The 19,521-nt window shown below is 42.3% G+C and overlaps 1 protein-coding gene across 1 annotated transcript in view; it reads left to right on the plus strand.

The window, feature by feature from the left end:
• Window positions 1–19,521, plus strand: part of GALNT6 (polypeptide N-acetylgalactosaminyltransferase 6) — a 175,518-nt gene that overhangs the window by 104,144 nt on the left and 51,853 nt on the right. The window contains exons 4-5 of the mRNA XM_069230890.1: window positions 7,023–7,172; window positions 13,464–13,698. Of these exons, the coding sequence (XP_069086991.1) occupies window positions 7,023–7,172; window positions 13,464–13,698 (385 nt within the window). The remainder of the gene's footprint in view (window positions 1–7,022; window positions 7,173–13,463; window positions 13,699–19,521) is intronic.

The following is a 19,521-nucleotide window of genomic DNA, read 5'->3' on the forward strand; positions in this document are numbered from 1 at the left end:
ATACGGGGGCCTTATTTCACATATATGAGCGGATGACCCAAAGGGTGTGGTGGTCCCAACGGACTAGAAGCTCACACCTCTCCCAGGATCCCCTCAGCAGAATAGCAGCAGGACCCCACTCACTCCAGGCAATCTCCTTCTGCTCACAGTGTCTTTTTGTCATGAGTCAGGCAGAAGCTGGTGTGCCCGGCTCCATGCAAGCGTCCTTGGTTCTCTCCTCACCGAGCGGAGGAGACTGGCAGACTCTCAGTCTTGGTCACAGCCGACAGAACTCATACTGAGCTTCTGCACGATGATGTACAACTTCAGTTTGACAACTTGGGAGTCTGAAGCTCCCATCTTTGAAATCCATTTCCATACACAAATGTTGTTTAGTGTCCTTTTTTGTTGAGGTTGATGTTCTGGATGTTGCCCCATCGAACTGCCTACTTGTTAGTACTTAGCTTTGTGCAATATTTCAGGGATCATAAAGAGATACTCTAATGGATCAAATTTCCAAGACTAAGCCTGGTCAACAATTTAAATACATTTGATAATATGTAAAGCACATTATTCTCCACATAAATGACAGAGAAAATTCAGTTTCAAACCATGAACATATATTAAAAGTTAATGGTTTACAGAAGCCAAAAATCAATTCAGTTAATAGCAAATGATAATCAGAATGCATATGCCTCAAATGTTATGCAGTTGATATGCATATGAAAGCTTTAAAGCCTTCTAGACCAGAAAATACTCCAGTATAAGGATGCCTCAAAGAAAAAGTCTGAAGCCTGCCATACCTCTGTCAAGGCTAAGGTAATCAGCATCTGTTCAGCTCAGCTCTGCACTGCAGTGTGTTAAAAGCACAATTCTAACCTTTCACATACCTTCACATTGTTGCCAGAAAAGCTGTCCAATCAGGTTAAAACAAGATGCTACATTTGCCTAGTCAACAGATTCTCAAGGTTTTCTCACTAACGAGGTCCTAGTTGGGTCCTTCAAACTTGCACTATCAGTAACTAGATAAAATGTATAAATCCATTAGCACAATGCAGGTGCCTTCTTGAATACTCTATTAAAACATCCCACAATCATTACAGCAAACCGAAAACGTTTCTTCTCATGAGATAGTAAGAAAGGGAACACGGTGTTTAACAGTAGTGAAGTTTAGCTTGCTTAGAAATAAAACATACGTGTTACAGCAAAGATGGCAATCAATGTTACCTATTTTAAAATGCAGGCCTGCATTAGCTAATGTCAGTATTAGGATGAATAAAATTATTCTATTCTGCAAGTGAAGTTTGCATGTTGTGTTACTGTCAGATTAATGCAAAACATGATATATATATATATATATATATATATATCTCATCTGCCATATCACACTCTTCTTTTGTGCTCTTACTCCAGAGTGCAATCTATCACAGCAGGAGTGTCTCCATCCTTGCTAGCCCCAAACACAGGCCACGAGAGTGACTATAGGATCGCACCTGGATGTCAGCCTCAGTAAGGTGCATCAAAGGGTTACGAATGCGTCCAGCTCTATTTTTATGAATCTTCAGTCAGCCCCCCCCCCTCCCCCCCGCCCTTCCTGAGATGTGTCGGTGCCCCTTTCACCAGTAACCTCTTTTAGAATCAAAGAGAAGTGTACTGAAGAGCCTGTCTCTTCCTTCATCCAGTCTGTGTCCCGCATAGCTCTCAGGAATACAGCAATCTACAAATCTCTCTGGGGGGCTCCTCTACTTTAACAAGTTCCTTCAGCAGGCCCGGGGCTTCCCAACAGGTAAACCACAGGCCCTCATACACTATACCCCCAACATACACCTATACATCGTTAGTGCTGCACGCAGACACACTTGTAGCCCTTCCTTGTGCCATACCACTTGCCGGCACATGCACACAAACTTGCACACGTTGTCTGATTGTGCTGTAGCTTTCACAGGCTCCCACACATACCAGCACGGTGCACACAAACTTGCACACGTTGTCTGATTGTGCTGTAGCTTTCACAGGCTACCACACATACCAGCACGGTGCACACAAACTTGCATACCCCATTCCCACTTCTTCATAGATGTAGGCCGAGGTTGAGCTGAGCAAACAGCAGTGGAACTTATGAGTGGGACAGTAGCCCCCACTCCCATGACACAGGTTAGGAGGCCTGGCCATAATGCTGGATTGGTCGGTCTGCCACCACAGCGCTCGTGCTACTCTGCTCCCGGTAAGTACGGAAGCCCTTCACTATTATGAAGGCAGCCTGTGGTGTGCGCCTCCAAGCCCCAAATCTACTCAGACCCCAATCCGTGAGACAGGCCTAAGTCATAGGGAACATGCATGATCTTGTTCGTTTATGATCTGAAATGTCTACCAAGGATCCAGCTATCACAGCAGTCGGGGCATTCAGGGGAGGTATTCATGTCTCCTACCATGCAAGTGACTCTTCTTGTCTCAACAGTCACGAAGAACATACACCTTTCTTGGATACGGTACGCTTTTCACAAAAACACCTTATACAGCATCTGCTGGGCTTGAACTTTAGGCATCTGTTTTGTATCTCTTTTCAAGACTTTCCAGTAAGAATTTTAATTGAAAATATAGCTTTTGGGATGTACACTGTAATTCTTTCCTGTTTGTTTTTCTTTAACCATCATTATTGGGTTTCCTAGTATCACCATATAGTTTATATCGATCGTGCAGATCAGTGGTACATATCAATGCTTTGCGACCCCACCATGGTCCCTTCAAATACATTGTGTTACATCCGGTCTAACAGGAGTGATCAGTTCAGTAGATTAAGAACTAGAACATAATAAACAATATGCCATGACAGTTGCAGTCTCAAGCAAAGGGAATTGAAGAAGGGGTAGCAGTCCCTCCCATCACATGTCCACACACTGCGTATGCCCACCCTTGTTCTCGAAAACATCTCTGATCCTAGGAAATATGGTCCCGTACCTCGGCACCCTTGCACAGCATATCCCCCACTACTGAAGCAATCTAGCCTGGGACAAGGGGGAACAAGGCGGCATCCCCCGGAATCTAGTGCCTTTTATCAGCTGGGTGAGAACCTCATTCTTGTGCCGGGAGCCCCTCCTGGAACGTCTGTCCTTCCTTTATCAATGTTTCCCTGTTAGCTGCTATGGGAGTTTTGCGCAGCCCTCTGGTCTCCTCTCTCGTCAGCACCACTGATTCGGCCCTGCCCCACACAAGTGTCTCTGTGCACCAGAGTCTCAACCCGGGTAGCATGGTGGCTTTCCAGTGTATGGCAGTCGACCTACAAACTATAAGCATTGCCAGGTCTATGGAGCGGTGTGAGGCGCTCCCTACATTCCTGCACCTAAACGGTCTCAAGACTCTGCTCACCATGGTATAGAGGTCCTCGCTCTCTGTGATGCCAGTCAGTGCATCCGTGCCCTCTAATTTGTTCCCGTTGACTAATGTATGACCCACTTTCCTAGATCAAATATTGTTACAAATATGTTTTACTAAAAGCCTTGTGCAAACGTTTCAGAAGTGTTGGTGGAAGGGTAATGGGATGTGTAAATTATTGCCACAACACCCTACATCTGACAGAGAAAGAAAATATGTCCCTATTGGTTTGTGACCCTAAAATGGATTTCACATACAGCGGGCAAATGTAAAGTAATATTACTATACTCTTCACATTGTCCAGCCTTTTCATAGGGGTCCGGGTTGCGATGTGCCACCCATACCCCCCACCATGTCTCACTTTTTTGTCCACAGCATTCATGACAAAGGCAGATGGAGCTAAAATAATCGGCCCTTCTCAACCATTTAGATTTTTAGAGTATAAATTCAGATTCTTATTTTAATTCACAAACTGTTCACAAATCCAACTGCCCCCATGTTCTTATAATATTCTGTTGTGACTACTTAAGAAATTGCAGAACACGTTTACAGCAAAAGATGCACCCCCCACCACTTTGCTTGCGTGCCAAATGTTGTTCAACTTCGTCCAGTTTTTTTTTTTTAAATATTCAGCTACTCTATTGCAGTTTGAATGGGAATCGCAAGCTCCAGAACCACCTCCTTGTATTCTTTGTATTTCCAACCACCACCCCCTCCAATCGGCACAACACATTACAAGATGAAATTTATAAACCCTTCATTAAAGAGAAAAAAAACACTTTTTAATTAGCTCACTCCTTTGTTTAAAGTCTTATTCTTTGCCTTGAAATTATTTAATTCCAAAAAAGACCTGCCACTGTTGTCACTTAAATGTTTTTTAGGTTTTGTCTGCACAGAGCTTGTGCTGTGCTTGCAAAATCTCTTGTAAACAAAGGAAGGAGTTTAGAGTCAGTTCCTTACTTACCATTACTTGGCTCCTATTTCACTCTTGTTACCTTGCTTCTTGTTGGGCACTGCCTCCTCCTCATCTTGGCTTTCGCCAGGGGCTTCTTTGTGCGTCCCTACCATGGAGCATAGAGCAAGTACAACTTCCTGTCTGTGTCTAGTGTCCTTCCACTGGCTGCTGGCTCCTGCTTGTACTCATTTGTCACTTTTGTAAATGCACTGAATAAAGTGCATGGGTCTGCAGTCCCTCTCCCTCAGCTCCTTTGTGGACATTTCCTTAATTATCCAGGAACGCTTGCCACCCTGCTCATACTGGGTGCTATTCACCTGTATTTACCCCCATCCACTTCCTGCACTAGCAAACAAGCCCTTTGGGTTATGTGTTTTAAACATACCTTGTTATACTTTAAATTTATTACAGTCAGTGAGTTCAACCCCAACTGGAGTACATGGGAGCCCAGTCGAATAGTCCCGCAAAAACTCCGATTGCACAGAATAAGGTGAGGTTAGTGGAACAGTGTGGGGCAAAAAGTCCATACAGGTTGGTTGGTACTGCTTTGGTTAACTGCAAAGGCCTTCCACTGCGCAGCAACATGGGTTGACTGCTGAGGAGCTCCTGGACATCTTGATGTAGGTGGAAATGTGATTCTTGAGGGATGGTTTAAGTTGGGCAATTAAAAAGATGCCCTTGGGCCTTGGAGGTGGTGTTGGGGGAGCAATCCAATAAAAGGGCTTTGAGGTGATTCGACAGTGTGGGTTTGAAGGTCTGTAATTCAGTAGTGGCATAAGTGTATTTTAGTGGTAGTGAGGCAATGTTGGGATAGAAGGAGTAGGAGACATTTGGAGATATAGCAGGATTCTGGGCTGAGGACTCATTTCAAACTGAGTGGTACGTGAGGCGAGAAGCACAGAAGAATACCCAGAGGTTAAATGAGCTTTAAACGGGGGTAAGGAGGTGGGTGAGGTTGAGGACTGTCCAACTAATCGTGGACTAAAGTGTTAATCATGGTTTTAGCCAAATGAAATGTGAATTCAGGGCGGAGCTTATGTCTGTTGAACAACTTCTTTTGGACAGCTGTGGCTGTTGAGGTGATGGAGATGAATAGGCTGGCATGTATTTCAAGGTGAACGCTGAGTGGTCTGACCATTAAGATGAGGAGGCTCTTACCCAGAGTCGCTGCTAATAATATGCTAATGATATATAAACTAGCATGTTATGATGTAAGAATTAGTTGTGACCAGGGCCACTGGTATTATGCGGCAGGCGAGGGCCAAATTATGCAGCAGGGTTGAGTAAATTTTGTGGCAAGAAAAGGCAAATCGTGTTGCCTAATGTGGCACATTTGTTTGATACAATTACCTCATTGTTTTGTACTTTTTACACTTGTTAGCACTGTCGGGGCATTGGGTGCACCCTTATTAGTACTATTTTAACACCAAAATATAGCAATAGGCAAGAGAAAGGTCAATACGTGCAAAAGGCCTTCCACTGCGCAGCAACATCTGTTGCTGTGTTTTTAATAACTTTTGAACTGCTTGAGCTAGAAACAAACTTTTTTTGCTAAAATCTCTAGATTACGCTGCAGATGGTAGATTATGTGGAAAATATGTAATTATGTGAAAATATCCATGGCCGTGTGATTGCATAATTCTATTAACCTGGTTGCAGCCAAGTCAAACCGCCGCGGTAGATCGAAGCCAGCTCACACTTTTTTTGAAGATGTTTTAAAGGAAGGAAAGACACGAGTGAAGGTTAATTGGTAGAAAGTTACAGAATCTGTCATTGAGGGCAATGGCATAGATAGATAGATAGATGAAAGAAGGCGTGGCCTAGACCACCACCAACCATTAGAGTGCTGGCTGCAGAATACGAGTGAGAGTGGCCTACCTGGTAGAAGGCGAATGTGTGTTTCAGATGAGAGATGAGTCTCCTAAGAGAGGACATGGAGAGGAAGGATGTCTGTGTTGTACAAACCCAAGAGGGGCACCATACATAACTAAGGCATTGTTCTCAGAAACAAACGCCTCAGTTTACCCTTCCCTCTGCAAGAGCAAAGGCTTAGTAATCCTGATGATGCTGGGGCTAGCATTTGAAGAGTTGCAGAACGGGAAGATTCATTTAAAAAAGCACACAAAACAAGACGAAAATGTTACAGCAAGAACTGGTAAATACGTTGTATTCATTATTGTACCATGCCCTGGATTGCCACCCTTCTGTATGGGCCACCAAAATGCATCCTGAAAATAATTCCCTGGGGATTTGTGAGCGATTTTTAAGCTTTAACTGTACATTTCCTTCACGTCTTACGTTCTCCGAGTCTCTCTGTGGAGTAAGTGCATCAAGGCATGCACTCCTTCCGCCCTTTGCCCGTAAACCCAAGGTTCATGTTACTGACGAGGCAGAATGGCACGCGTTACCTGCTGCCTTGTGCAGAGGGGTTCTTCTATACGTTCAGGCCATACTAGTAAATCTGGGGCGCTGCATCTCTTGAAGTCCCCTATTAAGAGCTAATAAATCCTGGAAGTGTGGCCTCCGTAATTCCCATTGGTGCTGAGCCACTTGCAGCATTTCCATCCCATGTGATGACCCCACAGACCTTGGCACAATCCAGGCCCATACACAGATTCATTGCACATCACGATGTTGCTCTGATGCCCTTTGCTGAATTACTCCTCGCGCGTCTGCCTTCCCCTCACACCCTGTTTCTTTTTATCCTGTGCTGCAGTGTACTTGAAGGACATGCTGGACACCTATGTGAAGCAGTTCGGGATTGTGAGAGTGGTGCGGCAGAAGGAGAGGAAGGGGTTAATCACCGCGCGCCTGCTGGGGGCCAGCGTGGCGACTGGAGAGGTGCTGACGTTCCTCGATGCTCACTGTAAGTAAAACCCGTGAGACTGTCCTTCCTCGGGGTCTGAGTTTGGTTTACTTGTCTCTTCTGTGCCTTGTTTTTTTCCAGTGGCGGCTGGTGGCATTTGAAAGTGGTGGGGCGTAATAGTCTGGGTACGACTTTTATGTAGCAAGCAAGCTCAGTGGACAAACGTGGGGTCTAGGGTGGGTCCTCCACACAAGAAAAAATAGAAAAAAGATTGACAAGTGGTCCATTTGAAAGGAGATAAATTTAGTGAGAAAGCAAGGTTTATAAAACAGTGGGAATGTATAGTCTTGAAATATTAAACACATATCTTACTGCATTAATACGTTCACCCTTTACTTTAATGTGCAAACAACTTCAGGCCCTTTAATGTGTGTGTTTACCCACTGTCTTGCACTCCATGCGACATCAACTTTGGAAGAATATGTTTTAACCAGGCATCAGGAAGCACACACAACTGCTGGCTGCAACCAGTCATACAGAAATATGTGCAGACAGGTCTTTAAGTGGGATGAAAAAAGTGGGGGCTCTCTAAAAGGGAAAATGCAAAATGAGATGTTATTGCATCCAGAAATATAACACAACAATTGACATCACGTAAAGCCTGTCAGTACAGTTGGCTTTGTCAATGGTTGTTAGCTGTGGAAGATAAATGTGTAACAACAATGATTAGTTATAAATAATTAACATTGAAAATGTTTCAATTCTGAAATTGTGAGATTATAAATTAAATATTGTTGAGGCCTGCGGAAGGAGTAGGGCATTCAGTTATTTGTTCTTTAATGTTAGATATGTTTGCCCTATTTCTCTTCACATCTCATCCATCTTCACATTTTCAACTCCCCTCTCCTCTTCAGCACCCTCTTTTCACTCTCCCCTGAATGCACTCCCTGCATCTCCCTCATTTTACCACCCCAAACATACATTGCACTCATTCACATATAAGCAATTTATTTCCTTTTGCTTTTGCCTTCTAAATATTATGACCTCTGTGCATCCTCTTCACACACATTTACACTAAGGGCCAGATGCATCAAGTTTTTTTTGCATTCGCAAACGGTGCGAATGCCAGTTTGCGAATGCAAAAAGCCAGTTCAGAATGTAAGAAAGACATTCTGAACGCAATTTTAAGGAATCGCTAAGATAGCGATTCCTTAAAATTGCGATCCTGTTTAGAGAGTCGCAAAATGCGACTCACTAAATAAGAAATCGCAAATAAGGATTCCTTATTTGCGATTTCTTACCACATGTATGAAGCCATTCCTAAATACGATTTGGGCATTTAGGAATCGCTATTTACCACCAGGTTCAACCTGGTGGTAACCATGTGCAAAATTTAAAAATGCATTTTCAAAATGTACATGTAAAGCACACATACCCTTTTGGCATGTGTGCACCTTACATGTTCCCAAAAATAATTTTGGGATGCAGCAGAGGGGGCCTAAGGCCCCCAGCACCCTGGGGTTTTGCATTTCCAAAATTGCGATTTCTGGTTAAGAAATCGCAATTTTGGAAATGCAAAAAATTTGCAGATATGGGCCAACAGGCCCATAGGTGCGAATGGGGCCGGTATCGCAATTTGCGATTCGGTAATAGCATTTACGATTTTTAAGATATCGCTATTACCGATTCGCAAATGTGAAACATGCCATTTTGTGAGTCGGAAATAGCGATTTCTCTAAAATCGCTATTTCCGAATCGCAAAAGGCCTTCATTATACATCTGGCCCTAAATGTCAAATGTAACTGGAAAACGTGACCCTTGTTCTGTGTGCTTTGTGAAGACGCCAACACCCTGACAGGCACTTTGCTTTACCTTCAGCCTCAGCACCATCATGATGAAACAGCTAACTCTCTTTGTGGAAGCAACATTAATTAAAACGTGAAATAAGAGTAACTAAATCACTTTTTAAGGTAACATAAGATTAGCATTATAACACTTACCATTACCCAAGACAAGACACCAAGTTACTCATGCTTGCCTCCACTTCTACTGCGTGAGGAGTGGGGGAAAGAGTGGGCTCTATGTCAGTGAATGTTAGACGGCTGGGACGAAGAAGTTTCAGTGATAAAAGGTACACGTTTATTTGAGCTGCGGATTACATGTTCAATATGACATATCACGTCATTAGTCTGCAGAAGAAATAAAACGAGCATAACTAGCCATGATAAATTACTGGAACCATTACTGCCTTTGAGAGACAAAATCACCAACAGAGGCAGTGAAAGGAGAGGAGAGCTGAGAGAACAGATTTTTTTCTTATTGTCTGTAATAAAGATAGAGCTCCAACTTACTTGTGTGCAGGGTTGTCTTTGGCATATTTATGACTTGAGGCCTTCAGCTCTGACTCCTGTCTCCCAGAGAGACCTGGATGGAGTTATTTATTGTATTTATTCCATTTCTCTGCCACAGACTGCTTGTAATGCAGGAAAAGGGGATTTTCTTTGCGCAATGCCACATTCTTTTAATATAATGTGACCTCGGGTACGTAGACCCTTCTGATCACACCCCACCATTTGAGTAAATAGGAAAGGGTGTATAATAATATCGGAGTGACATGAAGTTTTCAGAAACCCGGGCTGAACAAAAAACGCTCTAGGCTGTTTACTATCAGGGCTTCTGGTGGAAGAGGAGATAAGCCAGGGACGTCACTGCGTTCTGAGAAAACGTAAGGGCTTTGCGTGGGCAAGCACTGTCAGCCCTACTGTGCAGCTTTCAGCCACATACTGACACAGGCGCAGTGGGGCTTTTCAAAGTGCACAACTTTCACTTGGAAAATGTTGTGTAGAAAATGTTTTACTTTCATCATGTAATTAAATATATGCTTCACTAGAGAGGCCAGAAAAGGCTAGGGGCGCAGCCCCTTAGCCCTTGAACACCAGCCGCCCCTGTTTTTTTCCTAATCTCTCTCCCACTCCTCATTTCCTGCTTGTGCTGTGGTATAGCCAGAGCCAGCTCAGGAGAACTTTGGAGCTCGCCACTAGCTCGGTGTGGTCACAACGTCTGGCCCATCGGCTCCGAGAGACTGACGCGAGACTGCCACCCCAAGCACAGGATGTAGCCTCGGGAGGTGGAGTGTGGGTGGAGGGGGCGGCACATGGGCTGTATCCTGTGCTCTCAGGCCAGCTGCAGAAGTCAAACTAACCACAGTGTAAGTGTGAGGGGACAACATGATGGCGCAAAATTACCTTCATAGTCACAGGGCCTCCTGGCAGCCCACCCTGCTCAGTATACCTGCACACGCGGTGGGCTGCAGAACTGAAGGCATATGTGACACCACCCATCACATACCAGGGATGTGCTATTTGCACAGAGGCTGGTTTGTGAAAGGGAGTGTAATTTGAGAAACGGCCTATGTACTAATAGGTTGCGCCACAAATTGTCAATTCACAAGGGGGAGTGCTAAAACAACCCAACAAAGGAATATTGATTAGGCACTCGTAATTTGAAACCTGCAAGGAATAGCACACCTCTGTTCCTTCACTTTCTTGCTTTCTCAACTGGGAAAGTATTATTATATTTTTTTGGGGGTGGGGTGAGTAGCCCATGTTCACTTAATGCGGAAGTGATGCTATTTTTTTTTCTTTCAATCTTTCCCTTTGGGAAGACAATAGAAGGGAGCAGGTAGTCAATCAAATCAATTACTACCTCACCATCAGTAGTTTGTGTTTGTGATTGCAGTTGCAGTCACAACTCATTGATATGATGATTGCCAACTCGTACATTTTAGAAAGACACCGCTCTCATGCCTCCTCTGAGTTGAGATTCAGAGAGATTCGAAAAAAACAAGCCAGAAAAAATTCTCCGTCTCTAAAAAGTGCTTTTGTACCATAAGAAAAGCCTTTTTGCAATGGCAAACACTGGGTTTTTGCAGGTTTGCAGCGGCAAGACGGCTTGTACGTTGGACCCTTAATCTCTTTGGCTGCAGCAGTGCCTGCAACCTCTTCACAGGAGTATCCTAATCGGGTTCAGTGATGGCTGGTACCATATCGAGTCACAATATACAGCATTTGGGTGAGAGATACAATGACCATTCATTTAAGGGGGTCATTGAGAGTTGTGGGACATTGTGTCTCCCATCAAATGGCAGATCTACTGTTCTGACACATTCGTATGTTTGTGCAGTGGATCCACTACTGAACCACCAGGTCATGCCAGTTGTTATCCTGCAGTTTCTAATGCTCACTACAGTGACAGTCACTCATTTTTCCTACCCTGGACTCTCATGCTAGACATGGTAGTTCTTGGTATGGAAATTGCTAACTTTGGGAGTTTGTTGTTTCAGAACAAAATAATTTGCAGAGTGCGCGCATCAAGCATGGCCCTGCCTAACCAAAGGATGACAGGGGCTGCTGCTGAAGCCATTCCACTAAAGCCACACAGATCCCTACCAGACGGATCACTGAATCTGGTGGGCATCAAATGAGCCACCATGTTTTTATTCCCATCTCAATTTAAGATGGAGTGGTTTATCGATATGTCTGCTCTTTTAATTATAATAATACTGGCTTACCTGTTCTTGCAGTGCTTCTCCTGAGATGCTCTCCATTGTAACTATTATCGGTGTCATTTATCCTGCTTAATTTAATAATTCCTGTGATACATTCACAAAAGCTATGGCCTTCTAGCTGCAACTAATTGTCTCTTCACCTGAATTTGAGATTACACAGTGTGATAAAGATTATGGGCCTGAGTTTGGTGGATGGTGTTACTCTGTCACACATGTGACAGATATCCCGTCCGCCATATTATGATTCCATTATATCCTGTGGATATTGTAATACAGCAGATGGGATTATCGTCATGTTTGTGAAAGAGTAAGCCATCCGCCAAACTCTAAATCAGGGCCCAAGTTTTAAACATGGCAGATGGGCAGCCCTAGGGAGGTGCAAGGCAGCTCAACCCTTCCAGGATCAGTGCATTTGCGGAGCTCCGATATGCCCTAAAGTGGATGCCAATCTAAATGAATATAGTGCTTTAATATGTGAAAAATTAAGTGCAGGGATCCTATCTTTTTCTGATGAGCTCACAGGGGAGGTTACTGAATACCAAAGCTCTCTAGTTTTAATCCCAACCATGCCCCTTTCTTTCACCACCTTTACTTCCTGTCTCTTTATCTCAACCTTGCAGGTTCTTCTTCAGCCCCCTTCTCCCTTAGGCATTTTTTCTATTTTTCAATTATTTTTAATCTCTTTCTTGTCTGTCTTAAAGTCTGATGTTTAAAAAATAAGTCTTGGTTTCCAAAAAAACACGTGCAGGTACTCGCCACCTACAGTCTCTGGCACAATTGAAGTGCTAGGAATGCATGTAGCAGGAAGAGTTTAAGTTGTGTCCTGTTGCTGTAGCAAAGTGTGGATTCGTGGTAGGAATGAAGCCTATTGACAGCAATGTCCCGAGTAATGGTCCGGGCAGAAATATGGATTAATAGGTGGGATTGAGGCGCCTGCCCCACCCCCCAGGTGATGGAGAAGCAATTCAATGACAGATTGTGGTTAGCGTGCACTGAGGGAGCTGTGGCCTCCTCGTCCGCCTTCCTCACCAGGATGAAGAAGTAGTTTAGGTGATTAAGGGCAGTTTTCAGCAGAGGTGTGGGCCAGGGTTTAGATACACTGGTGAGCTGTCTGTGCCCCAGTCCTGGAGCACCAGAGGAGGTGCTGCTTAAAGCGGGGGTGCATTGTCAAAGCTTTCTGAAGATCCAGTCCTGGAATGACCAGACCCTGTAGTGGAGCAGTAGGGCTTACAGTGGATCTGGATGTATGCAGATTCACAGTAGACACCTGGCTAGTATGTAGTTCCCATGGTACAGCTCGAGAAGCACCAAAAGGCTACAGTCGCATGATTAATGGTGGCTTTGGATTGATCTGTACTAGACTAGTGGCAAGAGGCCTACCTGTACACAAATGAGTGAACACACTGCCCTCTGAATGTGAGCCCTTTAAATTTAAGGCTCACAGTCCCTTTTACCATACAGAGAGCATATAGGTTTCATAGAGGGAGCTCTTTGGCTGTTACCTGCAACCATGCTAAATTTTTTACTGGACTTTGTACGCCATGGGGTTCTTATGGGTGAGTAGTGTTGGGTCTCTCTTTGTCTCGTGACTGGATCTATCCTAGTTACACTGGCTGTTTAAAAGTACTGGACTGTCTGAAACATTCTCCAAACGGTCAGCCTTTCTCTCGCAGGAGACTTTCCTTTTGATGGTGTTTCAAATTTTTCAGGTGGATTAGGGTGTGAAAATTAGAACAAGATGGATGACCTTTAAAATATCTCTCCCCTTTTATCTCTGCCTTTAGGTGAGTGTTTTCACGGCTGGCTTGAACCTCTGCTAGGTCGGATCGCAGAGGAACCAACTGCCGTGGTCAGCCCGGACATCACTACCATCGACCTGAACACTTTCGAGTTTGCCAAGCCCATCCAGCAGGGAAAGCAGCACAGCCGCGGAAACTTCGACTGGAGCCTGAGCTTTGGATGGGAGGCTATCCCGCAGCATGAGAAAGACCGACGGAAAGACGAGACCTACCCCATCAAGTAGGTGTTGGTCCAAGTCATGTTGCTTTAAAACTACCCTCAATTTTTCTGTTATGGTTAAGGGATGAAAAGAGTATAAGAATAAAGACATTTTTAGTGCCAAAGTATAATTCAATTTGCATTGTACAATGTAAGACGGTTATGGTTAGTGTAATGACACATGTCCAGCTGACATTCCTAAAGACTAGAGACAGATTTTGAGAAAATATAATACTCTTTAAAGAGGCAATTCATCTTTTGATCACTTGTGAAGTGGCATGTTGAGCGTATCTATGTCTGCACGTTTAGTGGTAAGGTACAAGATCTCAGATGTGATCAGTCTGATCTCCGGTACCTGATCACGGCTAGGAAAGAACTCTAACTCTTAATGACAATGATTATCAACAAAGTGAAGCATTTGCAGACTTTCTGCTCTATTGAGGAATGGCAGTCTCCCGTGCTGCAGGAAATTTGCCCTGTCTGCAGGGTCACCCCAAATTTTTCACCTTTAGCTGCACCCTATATTTGTGCTGGCCCTAGACCTCTGTGCACTTTACCCCTGCTAACCAGCCCTAAAGTTATGTGTTCTCCCTTTCAACATGGCAAAATTGTCATATCCGTTATTGGCATGCTTAACTTCACTGTAAGTCCCTAGTACATGGTACAAAGGGCACCTAAAGCCTCTCAGTTAAATATCACTAGTGGACTGCAGCACCTATTGTGCCATCCATTATAGTCACAGTGCAAACATGACTACAGTCCTTCAATTTGCAGCCTGGCTATTGCAGATTTAAATTGCAAGTTAGACCTGTCAAAATAACCTATTTTGACACCTCAAAACCTTCCTTTTAAATGTTTATCAGTCACCCCTGTTCAGCCTTTTTGCCCATAAGGCAGAATGCATGCAGAAATTCCATGATAAAAAATTCCTTACAGTGATAAAGCCCCAAAAGCTAGTTTCACTTTAGCAAGGCAGCCATCCCACAGGAAAACACTCAGTTACATTATTTCATTCAATTATGCTAATTCTGGTTAGGACACAGCTAGAAAAATAATTAAAAAGCTATGTATTAAAATCCAATTCAACTGTGAATTTCATTTTTAATACTTATTAACGAATGGGTACTTTTAGAAAGTTACCTTTTCCCTGCCTAAAACCTCTGGGGGTCAGTTTGTATTCTGTCATCCCTCTTAAGTCTGCTAGTAATTAGCATTTGAAAAAGTGCTTAATATGAGCCCAGAGCAGGTAACAAAGGCTTCATACTAAGGAGGTGTTGTTCCCTTTACAAGATAGTCAGTGGGCTGTGCCCATAAACACGATTATCTTCAAAGAGCTTCCTCTGTCTCTGGCAACAGTTAGCTGACACATAGCTGCTCGCTTCCTTTGTACCCCCCCAGCCAGGTCACTTCAAATCACAGTGGGCCCTTTTTGACACCACCACCACCACCGCCACCGCCACCACCGCCGCCACCACCACCACCACCGCCCAAGTTTAGTGTGGCCGACTCTCACTTTCTTGAAAATACCCAAATTGGGTAGGGTTGGCCCCTGGACCTTTTACGTCATTGGTTAGGGTGTACCCAGTAGTCATTCCTGCCCACTAGCTTGTGCCATGCATAAATGTGCAATTTTCAGGTATCCACTTGAGAACACTCCTCATATTAAGGAAGATCAGAAGAGGACTGAACCTGCTGTATATGACGTGAGAACAGCCCTGGAAGACTGGATCTTTTTTTTTTTTTTTTTAGTAACTAGAACAAATAAGTGGACTCCAAAGGCCAAAAGGGTGGCCTCCTGTTAAATCTACAGGGAAACAAACCACTACAAGCATCTTTTTCCCCGCAATGGCTCCACTTGACCAGTGGCAACTGAATTTGTGACAGGACCCTGCTGTTTGGCCTCTGCCCGATACACTGCGAGTCCCTAAGTACCCACCGCCCTCCCCAAGGGGCTTTAAAAGAGTATTCTTGTGGAGGATTGGGGTTTTAAGAACTAAAGTCAGAAGGTAAAATCTTTGACCAGGGTGAACGTGATTGGTGTAGCAGGCCCAAGCTCCATCGTGGTCAGCATCAAACTGTGGCAAAGTTATAGTCTATTGTGATGACTGACTATCATTGGCACTTAGAACTTCTTGATGCTATTCCAACTTAAAACTTAAAAAAATCATATATCCTGTTCTCCATATTGAATTTTTGTAGGTTTGGTGTCGTCATTATTTATAAAGTTATACTGTATTTTTCTAATTCAGTTTAAAATTGTTGTTTTGGATTTTTACTTTCTTACTATTTTGGTTCTGCATAAATACTTTAAACATTGGCCTAGGTTCAGGGTTATCTCAGATTAATTTAGTGACTTTAGTGAGCATCCATTTTAATATTAAATTGAATTGGAATGATTAAATCAACAAGGAGTTGTCCGTGCTGAAATACACATCAAAAGCCATCTTTCAGCTTAAAAAATCAAATCGGAAGTGGTTCTTTGAGTATAATTTTAGAAGTTTCCAAACAGAAGTGGTGCATCTACAATATGTGCTTCTGAACTGTGGGGCTACAGCAACTGCAAACAGCTACAAGTATTAGAGAACAACTTCCTAAGAGCTTTCTTAAAGCTCAGAGTTAGAACTCAGTTAATTCCATTGAACTTGGACTTTGAATTCGCCTCATATCAGATGTTATTGTTCCTGCTCATATGTTGTATTGCTCTGACTGAATAGCTATCATCATGGAAGAATTTAATTCAAGGTACTAGTTTAAATTAGCTATAAAACTCTAGCAACGCATGGGTACTTTATGTTAAAGGAACTCTGAACAAATTGGGGTATAACTACTTTTCCAATAACCTGCCACCATAACGTTCAAGGTCAATTTTCTTGAGAACAAGTTGAAAGTATATATTGCTTGTGCAAAACATTCCCACCTAACTGCCTATCAACCAGATGTGTGGGGGACTACAAATAGAGCGCTACCTCAGTGTGGCACCCTCAGAGGCACATTGCACTTCATATCATTAATTTAGCTAGGGGGGTTTCCCCACTGAACTAAGCTTGTGACTGTGAGATTGGGGGTGTAAACCCTGTTAGTTTTTAACATTATTCTGCACTAAAACTACATATCCACTCTGCAAGTGGCTATTGCCTCGTGCCCGTTTACATTTATTTTCAATTACAACATGCAATAATGTGCTTGCACTTTGTTATTGAGCAGATAGCCCATTGATCTATGTGTCAGTGGCTTGCTACCTATGGGCTCCTGGATGTTGGTGAGGAAACCAAAATAGGCTTGAGATTAGGGATAGCCATTTTATGTTGGGCGCCTGCTACCGGCATTGTGTTTTTTTGATCTGATCTATGAAATTGTAAATGTGTGCTATTTTATATGCCTTCCTCATGGTGGGTTTAACCTTTTTGCCTCATTTTCTTTTCAATGGTTTTAGTTGTTCCATAAATGTAATTGTTATGCCTAATGTAGAAACAGTATAGTAGTGATTTCCAGGGTTCACCCTGACAAGGCATGTAGTTGACTAGTACTCTGAATATAAATATTGCCCAGTTACTGCCTCTTCAGCTACCTGCTGTTGGGCTTTATAAATCTCCCTCGTTGTTGTTGTTGCTCAAGTATCATTGAACTTCTTTCAGCAGGATTGATTGCCCTTCCTCAAACTTTTGGAAAGAAAAAGGTTTTCTTGCATTTACTCCTAACACCTCCTAGTCATGATAGCTTTGTGAACCTTCTCTGCAGACTAATCTGTCTCCATTTATCTAAGGTCCTTCCATTGCAAAACACCATTTCTCCTTACCTAACTAATACAGAATAGCCTAATGGCCCATGCTTAATTTTTCCCGATGGCTGGGGGTGGTGCACACCACCACCTATCTTTGAGAACCTGGACTTAATTTTCGTCATCACGCTTTTTTTTTTAGATTTCAATTCTTTATTAAACTTTTATGAGAAAACAAAATAATTACAAATTGTCCATTAAAAGCATAAATTCACAATAAAGAAATTCCAGTGTACAGTAAAACAGTTAAATACTTTCCATAAGTAGACATTGTTAATTATATTATATCTGAAACTAATGACAAAGAAGCAATAAACATAAATATATTGAGCCAAAATGATAAAGCAATTCACTACAAAGTTATACCAATCTAAAACATATCTTAAAAAGAGGAAAAAAAAAAAAAAAAAAAAACACTATAAAAATAGCAATGAATTAAACCAGCAAAAAATAATTAGCAATGGTGTAGAAAATATAATGAGGCCATGAAATTGTACTCATGAATCAGTTGAAATATGAAGAAAGGGACAGAAAAATAACAAGAAGCTATCAGTTAGCCAGGAATGCATTCCATATTTGATCAAACTGTTGTAAATTATCATTCAGTTTATATAGCATTCTTTCAAACTGAGCAATATCAAACATATCCTTTAACCAAGTTTGGACAGATGGTAAAACATTAGATTTCCAAAAACGCAATATATTAACTTTAGCTACACTAATCGCAGTAGAGAGCCATCTAAATAAGTGTGAAGAAAGCGTGCCTAGACCATGGGTATCATGTAATAGAAACAAGCGAGGTGAGTGAGAGGAGATGTTGGGAATCACTTTCCTTAAATAATGTGATATTTGTATCCAAAATGGTTGGAGTGTAGTACAATCCCATAGAATATGAACAATATCACAATTGGTCTGGCCACATCTCCAGCAGTTGGAGTCATTACTAAGTCTGGCAGAATAAAGCTTTGAAGGTGACCAATGCCATGGATGCAGAAATTTGAAATAGTTACATTTCAACCGTACATCTCAAAGTCCTTGATTATAATTCTCTAAAAGTTTAGCCCAGGCTTTATCTGCATAGGTAATATTAAGTTGTGTAGACCACCAGGATTGTAGATATCTGGATGTATTATCGGAGAAAGATTTGTCAATCAATAAAGAATAAAGGGCAGATACCATGCCTTTGAAACTTCTCCATATATAGATATGGCGTGCAATGAATGAATGCATCAAAGAATCCGACTTCAGAGACGTTATAAGGTTCAAAATTGATGTCAATAATATATAATTATGAAATTGTTAGGTCGGGAGTCGATATGTTTCTTGTAGTTGTGAAAATGATTTCAAAGAGCTGTCTCTGTTATATAAGTCTGATATATTATTGATTTTACAATATTTCCAAACAAACCAATTTAGTTCTTTGCCTCTATGTATAATCGCTGAATTATTCCATAGCGGAGCATTTAAATGTATATGGACGTTACAGTTTATAATTGTATGTGCTTTTTGCCACGCTAATTGGGATGAATAAAGGATTGGATTGGAGGATGGTGAGAATTTAGGACATTTAGTGTAATAAATCGCCATGGGGGTGGTAGTTTTCAGTAGAGATTGTTCCAATGTGACCCATATAGGAGCCTTATCCTTCACGGATATCATAGAGATCGAATGGGACAGTTGCTGTGCTATCCAATAGGTTTCCAGATGTGGAAGTCTGAGACCACCTTTTAAGGAAGAAGAATGTAGTTTCGAACCACTTATACAGGTTTTTTTTCCTCCCCAAATAAAGCGATTTATTAAAGACGTCGTATTCCTAAAAAAAGTTGAAGTAAGGGGGAGTGATAGCATGTTAAATACATAGTTAAATTTCAGAATTGTATTCATTTTAATAATCTGCACTCTCCCCCATAATGAAAGATTCAGTTGAGACCATCTAACAAAATCTCTTTTAAATTTGTCTATAATGGGATTTAAATTATCCATCGCAATGTTCTTCAGCCCCATATTAATTAAAATCCCAGGATATTTCAAATTAGATGTTTTCCAATTGAAAGGGAAATCCTCTA

Source organism: Pleurodeles waltl, chromosome 4_2 (genome assembly GCF_031143425.1).
Source record: "Pleurodeles waltl isolate 20211129_DDA chromosome 4_2, aPleWal1.hap1.20221129, whole genome shotgun sequence".
Taxonomy (NCBI): Eukaryota; Metazoa; Chordata; class Amphibia; order Caudata; family Salamandridae; genus Pleurodeles; species Pleurodeles waltl.